At 43.2% G+C, this 20,871-nt stretch overlaps 1 protein-coding gene across 1 annotated transcript; it reads left to right on the forward strand.

Annotated features, from left to right (window-relative positions):
• The first annotated feature begins 1,847 nt into the window (after positions 1-1,847).
• LOC118781995 (semaphorin-6D-like) lies at positions 1,848-18,908 on the forward strand. Its single transcript, XM_036535188.1, has 19 exons — positions 1,848-1,926; positions 6,576-6,742; positions 7,286-7,397; positions 7,602-7,662; positions 9,847-9,909; positions 10,039-10,140; positions 10,370-10,460; positions 10,762-10,881; positions 11,228-11,316; positions 12,009-12,226; positions 12,331-12,462; positions 12,692-12,847; positions 12,979-13,152; positions 13,391-13,531; positions 13,750-13,827; positions 13,986-14,044; positions 14,414-14,470; positions 15,129-15,296; positions 16,957-18,908. Exons 2-19 carry the CDS (start codon positions 6,628-6,630, stop codon positions 18,267-18,269), a joined length of 3,249 nt encoding a protein of 1,082 aa, XP_036391081.1. The 5' UTR covers positions 1,848-1,926; positions 6,576-6,627; the 3' UTR covers positions 18,270-18,908.
• The last annotated feature ends 1,963 nt before the right edge of the window (positions 18,909-20,871 follow it).

A 20,871-nucleotide genomic window follows, 5' to 3' on the forward strand; every position in this document is an offset into this window, starting at 1 on the left:
TCAGAACCCATATCCTACAGAATGGACGTCCACCTCTCCTCACTCCTTGCCATAACAGCATCAGTGTAAGAAAAACCAAGCTATGGCAGGGAGCACAGGTATGGCCTCCCCACACACACACCAAAGCCTATGCCAGCTGAAGACAAGCTCGGGCTTGCAGTGTTTGAATGTACAGACAATGACAACAAGTGTGCCATGTCCTTCGAGGATAAGATCTTTCTAAAGACCATGAAGAAAGAAGTCCATCAGGATGAAATTAACAATTGGGTGGCTCCTTTGCCATTCAGGTCACCTTGTATCCCACTCCCAAACAACAGAGAGCAAGCGTTGCCTCGCCTCAGTTCTTTAACATGCACTCTAAGCAAAAACCCTGAGATGAAGCAGCAGTTTTCCTCCTTTATGGAAAAGCTATTTGAAAACAAGTATGCAGAGAGGGGACTGCCCGTCCATGAGAAACACGAATGCTGGTACTTGCCCATTTTCGGGGTGTACCATCCCCAGAAGCCGGGACAGATACGAGTCATGTTTGACTCAAGTGCCCAACAGCATGGTGTCTCCCTCAACTCAGTGCTGCTGACGAGTCCCGACCTAAATACTCTCCTGGGCGTTCAGGAAGTTCAGTTCAGGAAGGACCGCATCGCAGTCACTGCCGATATCCAACAAATATTTTATGGATTCCTGGTGAGACACAACCACAGAGACTACTTGAGATTCCTATGGCATAAGGATAACGACCTGTCCAAGGAGGTAGAAAAATATCGCATGTGGGTGCATGTCTTCGGGAATAGCCCGTCCCTGGCAGTGGCTATCTATGGTCTTCGGCAAGCTGCTCAGAAAGGTGAGCTAAAGTATGGAGCCGACATGCGGTAGTTTGTTGAGAGGCATTTCTACATGGATGACGGACTCATATCACTTCCCACAGAGTCCGCAGCTATAGACTTACTGAAGTGTACTTGTGGATCGCTTGCAGAGTGGAACCTGAAACTGCAGAAAATCACATGAACATGTTGCAGGAACAGTACTTTGATCAATCTCTAACACTGCCCTTGAGCCTTGGAGTACTCGCTGCTCTAATACGTGTACAGTCATAATTGGGCGTGTGTTGTGAATTTAACCACCTTGTACAAGTTTTTAATCTTGTGCAAACAACGGGATCTATCTGAGTGCAGGTGCAGGACTCCGAGACCTTCTCTCTGCACGCACGTCTCCACATCTTTGCCCAATGCACCTGAGTAAAATTGTTGCAAATCTTTTCTATGTACTCGGGTGTCTTAATCACTTTCATTCCATTACATTCATTCTTTCGGATGCGAAAATAAATGTTTTGATGGAGAATCAATTGGCATAACAAATTCTGACATTATTTGGTATTTACTATTCAGTAGGAGAAGACCGCTGTTCAGAAAACTGCATTACTACAGAAATCGAAGGGTGAAAATAACCATACCAAAAGACCTATGAATTTGTAGCGAATGTCTGAAGCGAGCTCGCGATTCGAACAATGGCGTGTGGAGAGGGGCTGTCGTTCCTCCGACTGCTATACTCCACCTCCTCTGAAAACAGTTCTCTTAAGGATTTTACAGCCTGCTTGCTCCAGGTGGGGGGATGGGTGAAAGCCGGGTCACAACGATTTAGGGGCCTCACAGCAGCGGGGAAATCAGCCAAGCCGGGAAAGGAGGCAAAAACCACGTCTAAGGAAAGAGCAGGAGAGAAAGGACAAGGAGCGGTATTGGGGAGGGGCCAGCAGCCAAGCGACCGCCTGATTGGTGGACTGCGAGCTACTCTCTCGGTCGCCCAAATCAGAATGGGTCGAGTTACAGTGCTCGCCGTGCAGCGGTTTGCGTTTCTCTTGGTATTGAGAAGTTAAAAGTTTGCGATTTGGTTTTGCGGCGGTACGTGAGGATACAAAATACCATTTCAGATGAGGTGAGTCAAGTGTTTGAAAATGTGTTTTAATTTTTTACCCGAGAGAATCAATGGCAACGGAAACGCCGGCTTGACGTTGAGGGAAAACATTTGCGAACACGGGGATCAGGATGCAGTCTGCTTAAGATTGTAAGGTTAGAAAGAAGCTCGCCCATCAAGCGTGTGAAGTACATAAATAGTATTCGTAAAGCTATTTTTATTCTATCGGACGCTGTTTGCATTCGCCATTTCTATACATCGGATTTGTTCTTCCCTACGGAGATAAAGTTATTTTTCGTTTCCACTTTGCGCAACCACAGCTACATATAGGCGAATTAACCTGAAGTTAACGCCTGGAGGGGGTCGGGGTATAAGACAGGGAGGGAGAAAGGTTTTCCGTGGTGCCATTTGATCGGTCATCCCGATCCCGGCCTTCGGACAGATTGTCGAGTCAACTGGAAAACGCGCTCTTCCTATTGGTATTAAATTTTGAGTCCGAGACTGGGATACAAAGAAAAGAAGGGATGAAATCTTGGACAGTAAATGCGTTTGGGATGTTTAAATTCCACCCAGGGTATTAATGTCATACAGGGGACGTACTTTTGGACCTAAAGAGAGTCTTAGTTATCATGAATGTTGGAAACGTCAAGTTAGGGAACCGGATTTTACCTTGATCTGAAAGTGTGTGTGTGAGCGCACACACACTTTCAGAGTGTAGAGCAGAATTAAAGAGTAAAGAGCAGAATTAAATCACTGCTACCCAACGACAGGTCATCTGCGATTTACGGTAACAAAGGTGCACTGTCTGTATGCCTGAGTAATATCCTTTAAACCTCCAGATTTGGATGTCAAGGAGGTTCGATGTTAATCTGTTGGGATTTTGATACTTATTCATCGAATTTGTCGAAGTATTTTTAAGATATCTGGACAGTAAAGGGCGACGCTGTGTCATAAGAACGCAGTCGGCGTAGTTCTTTACAGTAAATCCGTAGTCGCTGCTTGCATGTACAGGTGTGGTGCGATGGGGAATTTTAGAGAATAAAAAACTTTTGAAATCGTTGACGTGGGCTCTGTAATCAAACTGTATCGCAGAAAGTGTCGTGGCTATTGACGCCTTTGTTCGATTTTTTTTTTCTGTCGCAAATCCTCTGAATACACGATGCTGTAAACTTTTCTGAGTGCTGTTTAAGACTACTGTCAATCCCATTACAGCACTGTTGCCGACACGGTACTGTTTTGTGTTCTATACAGTCGTTTCTGAAAGGAAGAGTTTCGAGTGCATCTCTTGTTGCCACTTTTCTTAGTGCGTGTGGTAGGCTATGTGCGAGACCTGATAAACAATTTGAAATTCTCTGCTGCTCTAAAAATATATTTACACTGCGTTAAATATCACGCATGCACTGCGTACAAGTTTTAATAAGGTTTATTATTCCAAAGTGCCATTTCCCCATTTTACTCCTTTGTTAATTAGCCAGATGTTCCACTTTAGCAATCCTAAAGTGACTTTCCCCTATTCTGTTCACCGTGTAGGAGCTGTCAATCACGCTGTCTGACCACAAGAGACCCCTGGCTTTGTGTAGGGTCTCTTGGTGCTCGTTACTTTCGATATAACAGGAGTCTGCAGCTATTTCACTCCCCCACGTCACTGTTGGCATTGTCAGAGGCACAGGACGTAAACTCAACACCCAGAACACGGGGCACCTATTGTGTAGTTCAACCCCAAGGCCTCAGTGTACTCTGGCAAGGCACGCACCTGCAGCTACAATTGCATGGGGTAAGCTATTAAAAGTGTCAACCGTTTCTGCTACAAGATGTTATCCCGTTCTGCTGTTGTTGAGAACAGGGGGATGAGAGTGTTATTTAGCAACAAGCAGAACTAAGTCTCTTCCCAGAACTTTCACAGCAATAAGTTCAGACTCTTTGGATCTTGCCCCTTAGTCAGCATTTAAGATTAAACATTCTTATTCGAGCAGAGACGGAGTAATCATTTTACTGTGTTGGCAGAGCTCCACTCTAATCAGATGTCTAATCAAAGTTGTTGTCTGGGCAGGGGCAATGATGACTTTAATGACTCTGACAACACACCGATATTGCAAATCCAACTGAATGGCCTGTTTGCCATCTAGCACCTCAGAAGAGCTCTAAATAACTGCTTTTCAATATCAGAATTGGGACCACAAATGATTTGCGGTTGCAGTGTAGGTCCATAACTGGAAACCTGGGCTCTTGTGTCATACCAGCATTATACACCTTTGGGGAAGAGGGCTTGCAAGTGTGTGTTTCTTCTTTGTAGACATCACAATTGCACCCTTTAAAGAGTGCTTTGGACATTACTCTCAACTATTAATCATGCCTTGCTGCTTTGATAAAACTTTCAGTATTTAATTGTAGTGGAGCTTTGTGGTTTCTTTTCCAATAATTCATCTGAAAACGGTTTTCCTTTTGCTAACACCAACCTGATGACAGCAAATTTAACAGTTTTTTTGGACCATTTTGGACCAACATTGGGGGAGGGATAAACTCACAGAATCCAGGACATCACTGTTCTGCATAGCTCCAGTTCAGACAATGGAAAAGGGGTTAGCCTTTCTCTGACAGCATAGAGTGGGGCTGGATGACACCAACCACAAACATGACAGTTATGCCTCAGCCATATTGAGATTTGAAATTACACTGGCCTTATTGTCTCACTGGCTTTTTATTGCATCTGTTGCTCCAGTAAGACAGTAAGACTGGGGGTGGGCTTATTGCAGGTTAACGGGAGAATGTAGTGACCTGGTAAAGGGAAACCAGCCAGCATGCAGTTCTGATAATAAGGGAAAGTGACAGTTGCCTTTCTGTGTAAATATATGTCAGCTTATTCCACTGGAAAACTATATGATTCCAAGGGACTGAAGCTTGCTCTGTTGCAGCCAGTGAGAGGGTTAAGTCTGAGTAGCGACATGTTGCACAGCTTGCATGATGCATGCATCTCCAGACTTGCCAAGACCTTCACATTGAAGGGCAAAAATAAGGAAGCTTATGAAAATACAGTGTTCACTGTAGATTGTAAGTTTAAATGTCTACGCTTTGTAAGTCTTGTATTACTGTTTTGCATAAGGTTACTCAGCACATAATTAACAAATCACAATTTAAAGATCAACCCCCTCCCCTATAGAACTGTTGTATGGAGAGATCACAGGATTGGATAACAGTAGGGATCATGCTGCTCTCACTGTAACTTTTTGTGAATTATGAGTAGAGCAATGAGTGCGTCAATAACAAGAGAAAGAGTGTACCCTTTCAAGATCCTGAGGCATTGTGAGTCACTATTGTGCAAACTCATTCAAAATGGATGGGAAATGGATGAGAAGCAAATGGTGAAGTTATCAGGGGTGAGGGATGTAGGACACACAACAAAATGACGTTCCCTTCAGATTCCATGCACATGTGTATGCAATTTGTTCATTAGTGTCACAGGGGCGGTTCATAGCAATCAGAAGATAGTGCCGATAGGGTGCAGATCACACAGTTATTGTATTGTATTGATCAGTTCATTACCGCATCCACTGAAGCACACAATTTGCTGTAGAAACCACCCATTTGTGAAAATGTGTGTTGAACCTACCACATTCAGTATGAAATGAGTATGTATAATTTCACCCATGATTGCAGTGCTAATTCTTTAACAAATAAGACCAGATGGCTGGGTGCTTCACATGACCCACAAAGCACTGTCCACCTTCCAATAGATGCACATCCAAAAACAAGGTGCCACTACACTGATAAAAGCTATCAGTGTGGAATTCAGCAGGCATGGCCAAATCTCCATTGTTTCTTCTGTTCTGGTCAATAAGGACCCTGAGCGGTCCAGCTGTCATTGCTTATCAGCAGCTGGGAGCAGGTGTGCTCAGGCACTAATTGAAAAATTGTCAATGGACGATGCTCAGTCATTCACGGAGGATATGCTCATCAGGGATACAGTATGACCGTATTTATCCCTCCACACGCCTCTGGCTAATCCATTTCCCTGTTCATTTGTCATCTCCCTGTAAAATGTTTATATCCGAACCACCTCTGTTTGTATGAAAATATTTGACCGGGAAATGTTTATGTGGTTTGACTTGAACAGCTGTTACTCCACAATGTCATGTGTCATGCATTGAGGACCCATGCTGACAACAGTGTTGAAGCATGATAATTAAAAAAAACATCACATCACCTCAGAAAGACCTCTGAGTTGGAGGTACTTTACGCCTTGTTCATTCCTGTAAAAAGCATCTCTAAGTTAACAAGAGGGACACACGCTTAACATGTATCCAGGCAATTACCACAGAGCAAACGGGAGTAAACAGCATGTGCTTTCTCCAACATGTAGCTTCTTTCCACGGTACCCCCACTGACCTGGGTTTTTTAACATTTCAGGTTGCAGCAGATGTAACAATAGACAGTCACCCATTACTGACACTGAAAGCTCAGCACGAAATTAGCATGTGTCAGCAAAAGAAAGCAGCGAGGGTAAATGATAATTAGCTGTCAGTGGTGGGGGATTATCTTCAGAGCAGCCATTGGCATGTGGGAAACTGTGTAGAGACCTGCATGAGAGATGGGGAAGGAGAGGACAGGAGAGGAGAGGAGATGTTGAGAAAGCCCAGAGCTCACCACTGGAGCTTCTATTCTACCTTTTGTAGATAAGGTCCACTGGTCTGTGAAGACAGGAAGTGACAACTCTCTGTGTCAGCCATGGGCCCGAGAGGACATCTCCTTGTCTTGCTGCTTCTGGCCACCTCTTGCCTCTGCACACATGCAATCAGCTTCCCAGAGGACAGCACTCCCCTGGACTCTGTGGACCACCATTGTGAGTCACAATCCTTATCATAACTTCAGCCAACTCATCAAACTTAGTCAAGTAATTTGCTCATATTTTAGAGAGCCTTGGTTTGAAAACAAAAAAGACTCAAAACGGAGCACCTGCTAAAATTTCTCATGTGTGCTTCTCTTAGGGAGTGGGTTGGGGGGTCTGCTCTGTCTATCTGTAAGACAGCAGCCAATCACTGCTCTATTTTCCAATTCTGGTTCAAAGAATGAATAACTTGGCAGTGGATGAGTTCCAAAGCAAACCCACAATCTTTTGTCAGCCCGGGGATCAAGCAGTCTAAATGTTGTTTTTTTCTTTGCTTTGACGTATGGTGAGAAAAAAGATTTGCTGACACAGTTAATGGAAGCACTGAGTGTCAGCACTGCATTCTTTATTCATTGCATTACCAGGGGAAAGCTGTTATACACAGAGTGCATACAGTCAGTTAATACTCCCCATCGACTCTATGGCTCTGTAATCCCAAATAAGGCAGTCTTTCATTTACATTTACATCTCCTCTCATCTCTCATCTCCCCCCTGCAGACTCCCGGCAGTACCCAGTATTCCGTGGCCGTCCCTCAGGCAATGAATCTCAGCACAGACTGGACTTTCAGCTGATGACAAAAATCCAAGACACACTCTTCATCGCTGGAAGGTAAATCATTACAGGAGCTCATAATTGTATTGGATCCGAGAACAGCTGTGCAATAATATGTACGGGCAGTATATCGATTCTAGGGGCGATTCATGCCATGAGACAGGTTACAGAGATTTTACTTCTTGGCCATTATTTAAAAGGAATGGTTTGTGTCACAGTGGGAAACTCAAATTGATGCACTTGTGTTCCTTGTTTTTACAGAGACCAGGTGTACTTAGTGAGCCTGCGAGAGACCTACAGAAATGAAATAATCCCATACAGGGTAAGTTGTTGCTTTGGTTTGCTTTGGTTATTTCGTGAATTAATATGGCATCATGAAATTGATTAAAAACAAAATGGGATCACAGATGACAGATAACTAAAAATGCAGAATGCTAATCCTCAAACTACAGAGTAGGTGGACAAAACACACCGCTGACATTCCAGGGGACATAAATGTGCATCTTGCTTTAGGTCCCCTTAGTCCCCCTAAGAAAAATCCCTTATTCAGGCATGTGATTGGCAAAGGACAAAAAAGCAGGAAAATATCCAGAGCGCAGAGCACGGTGTGGCTGCATCTCCACCCCCCCCCCCCCCCCCCTTCCCACACACACACACACCACCACCACACACACACACACCACCACACACAGTGACATTTCATACCTTTTCCAGAAATCTACTAGGGCCACAAGTTTGCTCCATAGTGCTTAGCGGATCTACTATAGCATATGGATGGTAAGGTATGACCCATGACAAGAATTAATTTGAAAAAAAAAATCTTTTTTTTTTTTTAAATATTTTTAATATTTTATATTAACTTAGCAGAAGCAACACGCAACATGCAACTTTTCAAAAGAAGGCCTCAAATAACAAATATGTGGCAGGACTTTTACTTTCTGAAGCTGGGGTGTCCACCTCTGCTAATAATAAACAAAATTTTAACATATTTTGTAGAAACCTTTACCCCTTTTGCGCGTATGGTCACACTGGTGCGATTAGCCATTTAGCACATATGCTAAAACCAGTGCAATTAGAAAACTAGATTCTAGCTAGTTTTAGCTTTGAAACAGCGATTTAACGTTAAAAATATCATTCCCTTTCATGTACAACATGTTCCCGCTGTGACTCCGCCTAATGTGACGTCACATGCATAACCTCTATATGTAGCCTAGCAGCTCATACCCCAATATTTCTTTTTTTTTTTTTTTTTTTTTTTACGGATCTGCATGATTCACGTGGGTCACATTTTCAGGTCGGAATATCCGGAATTCCAGATTAATCCGGAAAAATGACATCTCTGCTTATTGCGATCCCTTCCTCACAGCTCTTCCATCTACGTTGGAATCTCCTACTCTCTCCTGGGCTTCTTTTGTGATCTCGGTCTCAAACTCTCTTGTATATCACATCACACTGATTATTGTGATTGTGTAGATCCCTCTGGATCCCTTCTGCTGATCTGGGTTTTCTTGCTACTCACCTCAATGGCCCCTTTTGTTTGGGTTTCCTAGGAGTATGGTCTCATTACTATATATTCAAAGACTGACTGTCTTTTACCACTTTAAACATAACTCCTTTCTCCCCATGCCTTTTTCATGCTTCATTTAATGCCTTTGAATTAATTCGACTGTTGTAACCCTCCAACAACTTGCTAATTTCTTCCTCAGTTGATTTTCCACAGCTCATTTTCACTAGAGCAGTTCCTGCTGACAAAATCTAAACCTCTCCCACTGCTCCTCCTTGGTTCCATGGAAGGAGTGCCGCTAAATCTACATGACATGTTGCCCTCACTATTTTCAAGAACCCACTCAATTTTTAGGTCACAAGGGTCAAAGATCACAAGGGCTCGTGAGGGTTTTTTTGATTGCAGTCCAATCTCAATGGTTTTTGCATAGTTTAATTGACACAAATCCTATCCACTACCAGTCTCAAGGTGAAAGGTCAATGTCACAGATGTGTGTAATGTATTTTTCAGTTAAAAATGTCTTATTGCTCATGCATTTAAAACTCCTACAACTAATATCCATGCTCTTCCATCATGTCCTAAACCTCTTTAACCAAAATATGTCCGTATCAGTTGTTTATCACTTCTGTGTTGGGAATTGTAGTGGTATCCTACTTACAACTGTCATCATTCATTAGTTGGATATTTTTAAGTTGGGTCTTCTGTACACCTACAAAGGCATGTCTAATGTTTCCAGGTTGGAAGAGCAGTGTAGTTTACAATGTATGTCATTAAATCACTCACTTGTTCTGTAAATATTTAAATTATTTCATTTTGGTTTTTTGTTTTGTTGATATGGCTGCTGTGGTCATGGTACTTTCATTTCAACAATAAAAACAGGTTTAAAGGGCAGAAAAATGCTGAACCAAAAGTTTTAAGAGCTCATAAATAAAACACTGGAAATACTACACTGGAAATATAGGCAGTGTGTTCTAGCACCTTTTTCCTCCTCTCCAACTGCAGAAACTGACATGGAGGTCTGGCCTAGCAGACAGGGAAACATGTGCGATGAAGGGAAAACACAGGGTAAGCTTCACAAGTGCTGTCATGTTCTGTCTTGTTCTGTTTTTCAGAGAAAAGAGATGTTTTCTTAAAAATAATTTACCAGGCAGTCTGATAATGTATTTCTCTCTTGCTTTCTCCCTCCTTTCAAAGGATGAGTGCCATAATTTCATTAAAGTGTTGGTACCCAGAAACGATGATCTGATTTTCATCTGTGGCACAAACGGATTTAACCCCATGTGCAGATTCTACCGGGTACGTTTCTGTGGAGTCTTGCTCCTGCATTTTCATGGTTGATTGTTTTTTTTTTCTAACTGAACACCAGTGGCAAGATAAATGTCTGCTGTGCGCTTGATGAAGAAATGGGGGAGGAGGGGTTCTGAAGGAATATTTCTGGAGTTGTGTCTGTGTACACTTGGAACAACTGCTTGTGTGTGTGTCAGTAATAATAACAGTAATGTGCCCATTTGTTTTTAATATTCAGTTAGATAACCTGGAGTTTGATGGGGAGGAAATTAGTGGCTTGGCTCGGTGCCCATTTGATGCCAAGCAGACCAATGTTGCCCTCTTTGCAGGTATGAACAACTCCAAATAAGAATGATGAGTGGCTTCTTCAAGTGGGGGCATGGGGGTTGGGATGAAACTGTGATGCTTTTGTGAGAGCCAAGTTTGCTCAGAGGCGTTATCAATCATAATCATACCTCTTACTACAATGAGAGGTGTGCTGTGGTGTCCACCAGGACCCTTGATGTGGCACAGTGCATGCACGTGTTTTGTTATTTTAATGAAAGCCTGTTGTCATCCCAAAAATAAATGTTGTTTTTGTCATCAAGCGTGAATAAAATGCCGACCTCATTTTCCATCCCTTGGTTTCAGATGGGAAGCTATACTCAGCTACAGTGGCTGACTTCTTGGCCAGCGATGCCGTCATCTATCGCAGTATGGGAGACGGCTCTGCCCTGAGAACCATCAAGTATGACTCCAAGTGGCTGAAAGGTGAGAGGGTTTCTTGCAGCCTTATCTTGTATTAGCAGTAAGGAGATTTCACCCACGTTAGTCTTGGATGTTGTGTGTTCAGCCTATGTTCAGTCTAGACTGTGTTGAGATTTTATAGTTTGGTTTTATTATAGTTTATCAGTTTCTGTTCTTATGATAGTCTTTGCTCACCTTGTTTAACCATTTTAGTGCATTAAGCACTAAGACCTGAATGCCTCCAGGATATAAACGAATACTTTGATATTGTAACACAATGTTCTCATTTACACTCTCAAGGATATGTCTGAATCATTGTGTGAATAATATTGCAAAGGCAGTACTAACAATGCCATACCCTGTATTTCAGAACCCCACTTCCTGCATGCAGTGAACTATGGGAATTATGTGTACTTCTTCTTCAGGGAAATAGCAGCTGAATACAACAGCCTGGGAAAGGTGGGTTCTCAAAGAACACCAACACTAGAAAAAAATCAACAACACACATTACAGTAATGGGCACAAATTTGTTTGATTTTATTGCCATCGAAAAAGATAAATAGCTGCTTTATATGTCTGCTACACATCTTTCTTTCGGTCTACGTTCTGTGGTCATTGACGGCTCCCTTGAGGCGTTAGTATGCATTCTGCTTCCTGAGGTTCAGGTCAAAATTTAACAACACAGTGTGGATTTCCAGGCCAGTTTTAAGCACTTTCCATTAACCGCAAGTCCATAAATATTTCAGTCTCACTAATGCAGGAAATGATACCTGCTCAATGCTAGAGATTTGCAGTGGTGAATTATTAAGTTGGTACCTCATGGTTAATTTAAAGACTTCAGACCACTAGAATTCTAGGTTCCTCAAAATCTTTTTTCCCCACATTTTCATTCTGTTTTCAGAAGTAGTGAGGTGGGTACTGTGAGCACAAGGCATTTGCTTATTAGCATGGTTTGATCTTGCGGGTCTGTCAGTGAAACAAGGGTCTCAGCCTGGTCTCGGCCTATTTGCAGATCGAGATTATAAGTGGCTCCTTTGGTCCAAAAGCAGGAAAGACTTCACTGCACAATGCATTATTCTGAACAGTGGAAGAGGTTTTTTTTGTAGTACTGACCCTTCCACCCACCCACTTTGTTTCATCCTGTCTCCCAGGCTGTGTATTCCCGAGTGGCACGCATATGCAAGAATGATGTGGGCGGGTCTCAGAGAGTTCTGGAAAAGCACTGGACCTCATTTATGAAGGCCCGGCTTAACTGCTCTGTGCCTGGGGAATCCTTCTTCTACTTCAATGTCCTGCAGTCTGTCACAGACATTGTCGAAATCAACGGAGTCCCCACCGTGGTCGCAGTGTTCACCACACAGCTGAATAGGTAGGAACAAATTGCATTCACTCTTTCATCTCAGTGATCATGACCACACAGGCTTGTTTTGTCTGAAATGCTCAATGAACATCTCCTTGTTCTTTTCACCACAGCATCCCAGGGTCAGCGGTCTGTGCATTTTCAATGGCAGACATGGAAAACGTGTTCCGGGGTCGTTTCAAAGAGCAGAAAACGCCAGATTCTGTCTGGACGGCTTTTCCAGAAGACAGATTGCCAAGCCCCAGGTAGACATCTGCTACAGCGCAAGATAATTTGTCAGATGTTTTGGGGTGAATAATTAATGGGTAATCTCAAGACTTGCTGTGTATCTGTCCTTGCCTGGTGGATGCTGTGGTATTTTGTTAGCATCTCTGTTATCTCTCCTAATAAGCAGCTAACCCTGAAGCCTCCTCTATCCCCATGAGAAACCCTCTCTGGTCTCCTTAAATAATACATCCCTCTGGGGTTTTTCAGACCTGGTTGCTGTGCAGGGCCTGGCCTGGCAGGAGGTTACAAAACCTCCATTGATTTCCCAGACGAGACTCTCCTTTTCATCAAGTCCCACCCCCTAATGGATGCCGCTGTGCCATCTCTCCGTGATGAGCCCTGGTTCACAAAGACCCATGTGCGGTACGGTATCACCCTTCCTTGGGGAAGGTCCAGAGATCTCCCCTAATTATTCTGGCAGGGTGACAGAAACTCTCAAAATTATCTTTATTGCTGTCACAGAATCAAATTAAGTGAGTTTTGTCCCTCTGTAGGTACAGGCTGACAGCCATAGCAGTAGATGATTCTGCTGGTCCCTACCGGAATTACACAGTGATTTTTATTGGCTCAGAAGCTGGTGTGGTGCTCAAGGTCCTGGCCAAGACGTCCACAGCCTCCCTGAAAGACAGTGTCCTGCTGGAGGAGATTCACGTCTTCAACCAGGCCAAGTATGTGGACAACCCCATTTGCTTGCTGTGGCTTTCGCAGCCATGGCTTCGCTGCTGCCTTGTGTGTCTGAGAAAAAAAAAACATTTTGGTGGTCTGTGCTTACATCCTATTGTGGTGCTCGTAAAATGTAAAACATTCTGGGAACAACCGATAGGAAAGCCCAGGTCAGAAGAACAACAGGACAACTTAGCACGCCTGATCTGACTGGTTCTCTTGATTCTTGGTCCTTGGTTTTAGGTGCATCTCCAACAGTGAGGAGGACCAGCGCATCCTGTCCCTGCATCTGGACAAAGAGATGCATGCCTTGTATGTGGCCTTCTCCAGCTGTGTGGTCCGGCTGCCCATCAGCCGCTGTGAACGCCACACTTCCTGCCACAAGTGAGTCCCAACTTCCTTGCCTTCAGCGTTAAAAGTCTGGGGGGGCAACACCCAGAGGCATACAGAGGGCTTTATTCCACCAATCAGTTTCTCGGGTCTTTTTTAAAGAACATTTTGGGTGTAAAACTTATACGGCCAGCTGTATCATTGGTTGGCATGTAAAAAGAGCTGCATGAGGTATCCAGATAAAGGAATGACAAAAATCTCATCGAATGCAGGTCCTGCATTGCATCACGTGACCCCTACTGCGGATGGATGCCACATGGATCCTGTGAGAAGATCCCACCAGGCCAGATGTAAACACCAACTCCCTCCTACTGTCTTGTTTCATAGATTATTCTCACCACACTACAGAATTACAGATTTTGCAAACCAGCATATCCTGAGTACCTGTGAATGCACTTGTGGGTTTTTGTTCGCTCTCCCATTAAACTCTTTACTTTCCATTGCACAGCTCTGGATATGAACAGGATGTGGAATACGGCAACACCGCGCAGCTGGGTGACTGTCACGGTATGAGATTGGCAGGCATGCCACATTTGCGGTAACACCATGAGAGCACAGTGGTACACTAGCACCATACACCTTTGAAGCCTTCACAAGCACACTCATGACCATGTCCTACTAGTGACACCCATGGCACAAACACATGACACACGTTGCTGCCACAAGAGATTCACAAAGCTTCAGCAGCTAATTAAATCTACTTTTTTTCATCCCAGTGTTACCTGCTGGGTTCTGAGAAAAGAGCATGTCTTTTTCCAGGACCAGTTTCCTTTTTGTAAAGATTTTTGAGCTGGAACTCTAGTTTGCAAGCTTCTTTAATTTTGTTGTTTTTTATTATTATTTTACACTGATTGCTTGTTCCTTTAATTCCTGTAGAATTTTTGGCCACTGCATCTACGCCAGATTACAAATCATTTGGCGAACCAACATCTGGTTAGTTTTTTTTACTTTTTAAATAAATTTCCTTCCTTCCTTGAGTTCAGCACATTTCAACTCTCATCAGTTCACTCCATTCATCCACCATATTAACAAGCTCCCCTCCATCCCCTATTCGACACAAGACAAACCTAAGAGACAAGTTTTCGTGGCATTCAATCAGAATGCTAATCATTTCGCTTCTGAATGACCAGATCTACATTTCCATACCATGCGTGACAACCTATCATGCTCAGTCTCTCCTTGCCGCATCCCCACTGTGTTTACAAAGTCTATAAATAGGCTATAATACCCATCCTTTTCCCTTACTAATTGTGTTGTCTAAACAATAATGGTAAGTATTGCAAATGTTGGAATTGGTATCATTCAAATTTCAGAATTTTTTTTAAGGTAGACATTCATGAGATTTGATATTCGTGTTGTATTTCAGTGCCATTAAGACCCATTTTTTTCTGTTGTCAACAATTTTGCATACACATGATTGTAGGGCCTCAGTTAATTTTCTTTTAAAACACTGCCATTTTATTTTGTGCTGAGTAAAAAATGAGTCTCAAACTAACCAGCTTCCACTGATTGCCCACTGCTAACAATGGTTGTTAACTCTGCTTTGTTAGCTGTTTTTGCCATTGGTTTAACTATTTGTTTGTCACCACAGCCATGGAGTTGTCATCAACATCAGTCACAACGGTGGCGTCTGGCCACATAGAGTCACCCCAAATCATTGCCGCCCTGAAACCTGAACTCTTTGGTTCAAGGAAATTTGTGCTCCGAGACGACCCCACCACATCCCATTCTTTTGAGTCATTACCTGGTGGCCCTCAGGGTAAGCCCAGCACAGGGAATCTCTATAGTGAAGAATGGAATAATAGCTGCCATTAGCAAGTCCTTTGACAGTAAGCCAGAACCTGGGGTGCTACTACTGCATCCACCAGGCTGCGTCATGCAGGGCAGGCAAAAGGAACATTCCACCAGAAACAGATTCCTGTTTGCAGTGTAAAGGGAAATGTAACTAATCATTTGTAAAAATACAGCCAAAAATTAATTTAATGAAATGTAAGAATAAATAAATAAATAAACAACATGTTGCCAGCTCCCACCATTAACAGCCTATATCAGAACAGTCACAGAGCAGCCAAAAAGTGTTGTTTGTGAACATTTGAGCTTGGGATTGTACATCTTTGGCTTTATTTCTCATGGTTTTCATTTATGTTATCCATGCTTTTTTCAGTTGTACCATTTTTCCTTGAATGATGTCTTGCACAGAAATAATCCAAATGTATAATGGGGTGTTATTTCAAGTAATAGGGACCCCCCACCTACCCACCTTTAAGGGTAACACAGTTTGCAGGCAGCTATGCAGGATCTCCATCAGTTAATATTGCAGTGACTGTTTTTATTGTTTATTTTATTGTTTATGTGTGTTTTTGATTTCTTGTTTGATCCCATCTTTGTATGTTCATAGTTTTGTTCTGACATATGTGCTGTTTCCATCTTAACTCATGTTACTTTACAAAATGAAGTATGTTTTACCCCGTTTATCCCTTGCTTTACTCACTGCCGGGAATCATTGCTTACCCCGGGTTTCCCCACAGTCATTTCCGTTAACACTACCCACTCTAAGTACTCTTGTTTTAGCACATTGGGTAGTGCATGGCTAGATGACTAACTCTTTAAAATACCTGTGGTCAATAACAAATATTAAACCTTGAATTGCCCTCACTCAATAGGCTGTACACCTGACCCTTAATCCAGTTCTGATCAATATATGTAATGTTGCTAAATCTGCTAACATCTACATTTCTGTACTTGCTCTCCATACTACACAGGGAAGAAACTAAAGAAAGTATTTTTTAAATTGTGTGTTAGCTGAAAATACACATAGCAATTGTCTTTATCAGTATGAATGGTGTATGCAGTTACTTAAGAAAGTAGTTACCAAAAACTGGCACAGGCACAGATTATTAGAATGTACACAAGAAGTTTAGCCTTTGAGATATTGTTTTCAGTCTTTTGCAGCTACCTGAATGGACTTGAAAATCATTTTTAACAATATAATCTGCTCTAAAGGAGCAATCACTGTTATAGATCTGTATAAATCTATAGAAGCTGTTATAGATCTTGTGCTATAATTAAATGCCCTCTAGAAGTGCTACATTTTCCTGTGGGCCTGCATCACCTCAGGAAATTATCAGAATATAAATGCAAATTCCTGATCCTGACGTGAATCTAGCATGCCCCTATCTAAAAATCTCATCATATTGCCCTGTGTCAGAGGTGTCATATGCTGTGTGCACCCCTTTGTAATTTACAGAAAATGCCTTCACAAATGACAAAAGAACAAGGTACGGAATATAATACATAATATCAAAGTTAAGGAGAGTGTGTGTGTGTGTGTGTGTGTGTGTGTGTGTGTGTGTGTGTGTCTGGAAAGGCAAGCTCTGAGCCATGATGCTGATGTCAGAACTCTCACATTGTCTGCCCAGGTGTGTGGGAGGTCCAGTCAGGCGACTCCAATCAGATGGTCCACACGAATGTCCTGATCACCTGCGTGCTGGCCGCCTTCCTGCTGGGCTCCACAATCGCAGGGATGGCAGTCTACTGCTACCGCGAAGCCTTTCTGCGGAAGCCGAGGAGGATCCACAAGGACGGTGAGTCTGGGCAGTCGTGTACAGGTTCCACCGGCAGCTTTGCCAAGCTTAATGGGCTGTTTGACAGCCCAGTTAAAGAGTACCAAGCAAGCATGGAGACATCTAAGCTCTACACCAACCTACTGAGCAATGGGAAAGACTTGGGGCCCAGCAAGGACACCAAGACCATGATGCTTAGTGGACAATGTCAGCCGCCTGAGCTGGCAGCTCTGCCCACTCCAGAGTCCACACCAGTCCTGCAGCAGAAAAGCCTGCAGCCCTTTCGGAACCAGTGGGAGAAGGTCAACATCAACGCATCCCACCATGAGTCCCCGCCCAAAAGTCCGCATTTCTTCTCCTCCAGCTCGCCCCCACACTTTCTCCTGGGCCACGCCCACATCCCAAGTGCCGTCGTCCTCCCCAATGCCACCCATGAATACCGGGACTCCATCTCCAGTGATGCCGATGAGCTCTACCCCGAGAGGAAGGTCCATAATGTAGTGCCACCTGCCAGCACAAAGGCGGGCAGGAAAGAACACCGGCGGTCAGTGGTTGCCAGAAACACCTTAAACGACCTCCTGAAGCATCTTAATGATGGTGGTGGAAGTGCTGGGGGCCCAAAAGCCATCCTTACTGATGCATCCAACCTGCGGCAGAACATTATGGCGGACCACATGGCGGGAATGGCGGAGGTGCCGCCCAAAGTGCCCAGCAGAGAGGCATCATTGTACTCCCCCTCTTCCTCCCTGCTCAGAAACAGCCCCAACAAATGGGTGGATGTTCCTACCACCCCAGCCACACCCCCAGGGCAGATGGACACATTAGAGAGACAGAGGGGCTACCACAGAAGCTCACAGAGACATTCCATATCAGCCCTCCCCAAAAGCGCCAACTCGGCGAACACTGTTGCCGTAGCACGGCAGCCCAGCATAAGCAGGGGAGGTTACATGCCCCCCACACCTCCCTCCAGAATGGACTCCCACGCGACACCCCAAGGCATGCATCCCCAGCCCTCACTGTCCAGGCAGAGCAGCTACAGTGGGCAGGGCTCCCTGCCTCGTACAGGAGTGAAGAGGATACCCTCGGTAAAGCCAGACGTTCCCCCAAAACCCAGTGGGTTTGTTCCGCAGACCACGCAAATCAGGGTTGTGAACAAATTCAGCTACTGAAGGATCACTGGATGGTCATTTTTGTTTCTCCCACTCTATAAATCAAACAAATGTCAACCAATATGATCGAGGCCCAAGGGGCAAGTCTCATGGACATCGCAATGGGAGATGGTCCCTTGTGCTGTGACGGGGGGGAATTACATGTAGCCAAAGAAGGGAGCTACTGCAGGTGCCATTGTGTTTTCACTTCCTTTTTTTCTCAACTTGAGCTGAAGGCCAATGGGGTGGTTCTCTCCCTCCCTCTGGGAGCGTGCTGTTCCAGGATCAGTTAAATGGGAGCCCAAGGATTGCAGACTGCTCAGGCTGTGCTTCCACTGCACATTTTGGGCACTGGGGAGTTCCTGCCCAAGAATACTTGAAAAATAGGTTCCATTATCTACTGCCACTGAGCATCTTCTTCCCAGCAAATGTGAACACAACAAGTAAAACATGTATGCATTCAACAATTTGAAAAATATATATGTACATACAGATACAGACACATATCAGACTTCAAAGGTAGAATGCCATGTGTTGAGTTACAGCCACATGGCCTTGTTTTAAAAAGAGAAACACATCGAGCCAACTGTAGCAGAGATATAGTTAGATGTGTTTGAAGCAGAAAGTCTGTCCCAGATGGACACTGGGTCCATGTGAAATGCAGCCACATATGAACAAACATCAAACAAATAACTTTACATTGAAATTGCGTTTTTGTGGTTTTTAGAGAAATTAATCTTAGGTTGTGACTGAACATGAGCTATGTCCTGTGTGCCTACCTGGACTACAATTTTGACTCAGCCTTCGGAATATTACTACATATATTTGCTGCTGTTTATTCAAATGGGGAGTAAAGTGGCTGATGTGTTTTTAACTCCACAAGCATCACTTGCTTGTTGCTCTAGTTGCCTTGTCAGGTGGCCATTGCGGTTCCCAAAAATGTGCCACATCACTGAGCTGGTTGAGTGGATTGTCATGTACAGTCATTGAGGTTGACCTGTGGAAGGAAAGGGTACCTCTTAGTCTTGCACTATTGCCTGGTGTTGACCGTGCATGGGACTGTCCAGACTCCATAGAACAGTGAGTTTGATTACTGAGGGGATTAATTCTCAGTTTTAGCCCCAAAACAAGAATCTAGACTGCATGCCTGCAGGCTTGGGACAGGAGCTCAGGTTTAGAGAGCCTCATGTGGCATGCTTTGATATGCCAGAGCTTGAGTCCATCAATATTTATTTCTTATATTCTGGGAACTAAAAACGTAGCTCATTTAGCAAAGATTCCCCTGGAAGGAAAATGTTGCTGGCTTTCAAACAACTGTTTCAATGTCTGTCCACCAACTTTCCACTCTTGAAAGATAATTGTACAATTGCTTAAAAAATGATTTAACAAATGTTTCCTGAAAAGTCATGCTGGTAATGACAGTGTATTGAGTACATATAAATATGTAGTTTTCTTTTCTTTTTTGAAATAAGTTTACCTGAATCTGAATCACGTGCCTTATCCAACGAATGGTGGTAAATACTGCAAATGTCAAGTCTTTGAGCATTAAATATTCAATGCAGACTCCCTGGACATAAAGCAGTGAGAAGCTGAAGGAGGGATGTGGGGAAAAAACCAAAGTCCCCAAAACCACAGTTGTTGGAATGTAGAGCTGACTTGGTGATAAACATTCCATTCCAGGGCATGGTATGACCGAGCCAGAGGAACAGGTCTCACATACACGCTTTTCACTCTCAACAAATTTGATCACCTCATCCAGGTGCCATTTTGCAGTACCGATGTGCCACGCCACAAATGTACAGTGATGGACAAAGTGTTAAATCCTGGGTTTTTGTACATGAAATTGCTGAAATAACTAATCATTCAACTAATCAAGCACTACATTTGTAAATGTAAAATGTCCACTTTTTAAAAGAATGGCTTGATGAAAATTTGACATGATTATAGTTTTAATTCAGTCGTCTAGCTGATGGTTTTGAATGGGCATCCATACAACTATATTATTGCAAGAGAAAGAATGCCTTCAGACCTTCAACCTCGTTTTCATTTGAGAACTTTTAAATGCAAAATCACAACAAACCAGTTACACTACACACATATAGTTCTCAGACTGTACATCAAGGCTATTCCAAAATCACAGCATTTTGTACTTCCAAGATGCTGAGTCTAAGAGGTTGCCTGTATGTTGTATTGTATGTTATATTTTGTTTACAGGCAATGTGTATACACAAATAATTATCTATTCATCTCCACCTGCTAATAACTGTTTTTGAACACAGTGAGAACTGTCCATATGGCTGGATCTGCCTTGTATATTGCAAAGAGAATTCAGTCTTTATATTCCAGTTTGACTTTCTCAAGCTTTTGGGTCACACAATGTTTTGAGTGTGAACAAACCAGAAATAACCTTTCGTCTTTAATAACTTGCCATGCAAATCTGTGGCTGAATCACAGTTGTGTGTTTTACAAAAGTATTTTAATGTGTAGATATGTTGAAAACTTGTACTGTGAATGTGTAAATAATTAAATTCATTGTCATTTGGGTTTATTATTTTGCTGATTTTTTAACATGGCATGTATAGTTTAAATAAAGCATTACTGTGCAGAAGATATGAGCTGTGGA

Source organism: Megalops cyprinoides, chromosome 8 (genome assembly GCF_013368585.1).
Source record: "Megalops cyprinoides isolate fMegCyp1 chromosome 8, fMegCyp1.pri, whole genome shotgun sequence".
Lineage (NCBI taxonomy): Eukaryota > Metazoa > Chordata > Actinopteri > Elopiformes > Megalopidae > Megalops > Megalops cyprinoides.

Coding starts and splice junctions, on each gene's coding strand:
- LOC118781995 (XM_036535188.1), top strand. CDS start 6,628: ATGGGCCCGAGAGGACATCTCCTTGTCTTGCTGCTTCTGGCCACCTCT. Junction 12,227..12,330: donor TTCACCACACAGCTGAATAG/GTAGGAACAAAT, acceptor TTTTCACCACAG/CATCCCAGGGTCAGCGGTCT. Junction 13,532..13,749: donor CGCCACACTTCCTGCCACAA/GTGAGTCCCAAC, acceptor CATCGAATGCAG/GTCCTGCATTGCATCACGTG.